This window comes from Egretta garzetta, unplaced genomic scaffold (genome assembly GCF_000687185.1).
Source record: "Egretta garzetta isolate BGI_Z169 unplaced genomic scaffold, ASM68718v1 scaffold725, whole genome shotgun sequence".
Lineage (NCBI taxonomy): Eukaryota > Metazoa > Chordata > Aves > Pelecaniformes > Ardeidae > Egretta > Egretta garzetta.
Window position 1 is genome coordinate 7,545 of NW_009259599.1, and position 1,048 is coordinate 8,592.

Genomic DNA, 1,048 nt, shown 5'->3' on the forward strand with positions numbered 1-1,048 from the left:
GCAGGCAGCGGGAGCTGCTTACTTACAATTTCCCCCAGCAGAACGACGTTCTCGCCTCTCACCACAAAGATGCCTCGAGGGATGTCCCCATACTTCTTGCCCACGTGGATGCGCTCCACAGTCTGGTGCAACACTAAGTTTGCTGCAGCGATCGGGAGAGAAGATAATCTGGATTTCGCTGTGTTTTGTAGCTATAAAGAGCGTCCCATCCCAGCCAGGCAGAACACCCAGAGCAGCACCAGCACTTTCACGCCTCCCGGCGGGTCCTCTGAACCGGATCACCGAAGGCACCGACCATCTCCCCGGCTGAAACGCTGCGATGTGGCAGCTCCCAGGAGGCAGCCTCTGCTCTCCAGCTCCCGCAGGCAGGGCGGCCAGCGCAGAGCACCAGGGCCCGAGCCCACCCAAGCACCACGGGCCGACGGCAGAGGAGAAGACAACGGCATCGTTGGTGCTGCAGATTCCGGGCAAGGACCAAGGCACTGGGTCGTGAGCACAAACATCACCCGTGCGCATCTCAGGCTATTTCTGCCCAAAAAGGGATGCCAGAGCATCAGCGCTGGGTGCAATCAGGAGCGGGGGAAGCACCCCGTTCTGGGAGAAGTCTCCGTGAAGCACCAGGTCTGGGGGGAGGCGCAGGCGGGCGTTTAATCCACACCACAAACGCACTCCAAAAACGCGACCTGTGGTCACGTCGCTCCACCCACAACTAAACTGATTTCTTTTGAAACTCGGGTTGCTTTTAGCCACGGACAGGCGCGCTCCTGCTGGTGCCCGGCGCGCTGGGGCTGCTGCTGCAGGCGGTGCAGCCGCAGAACGGGGAGCTCTCCCCAAATCCAAACTCCCTCTGTACCGTTAAGCCGCCGTTTGGGAAGGGAGCTGCTCCAACAGCGGGGTGCTGCGGGAGCATCACCCAGCTCATGCCAGCGGGCACCGTGGGGCTGCTCCCCTCCTCCTCCCCGCACACGGCTGGCACCCGAGCGTGGCCGAAGCCCCCAGCCCCCCCGGGGCAGACGTACCGAACTGGTCGATGCTGCGCAGGGACCCG

The 1,048-nt window shown here is 62.8% G+C and overlaps 1 protein-coding gene across 1 annotated transcript in view; it reads right to left on the reverse strand.

Annotated features, from left to right (window-relative positions):
- LSM1 (LSM1 homolog, mRNA degradation associated) overlaps positions 1-1,044 on the reverse strand; it is a gene marked incomplete at its 5' end in the record, with an annotated part of 2,787 nt that extends 1,743 nt beyond the window's left edge. The window contains 2 exons of the mRNA XM_035893815.1: positions 27-142; positions 1,020-1,044. Coding sequence (XP_035749708.1) covers positions 27-142; positions 1,020-1,044 — 141 coding nt within the window. The remainder of the gene's footprint in view (positions 1-26; positions 143-1,019) is intronic.
- Between the last annotated feature and the right edge of the window lie 4 nt (positions 1,045-1,048).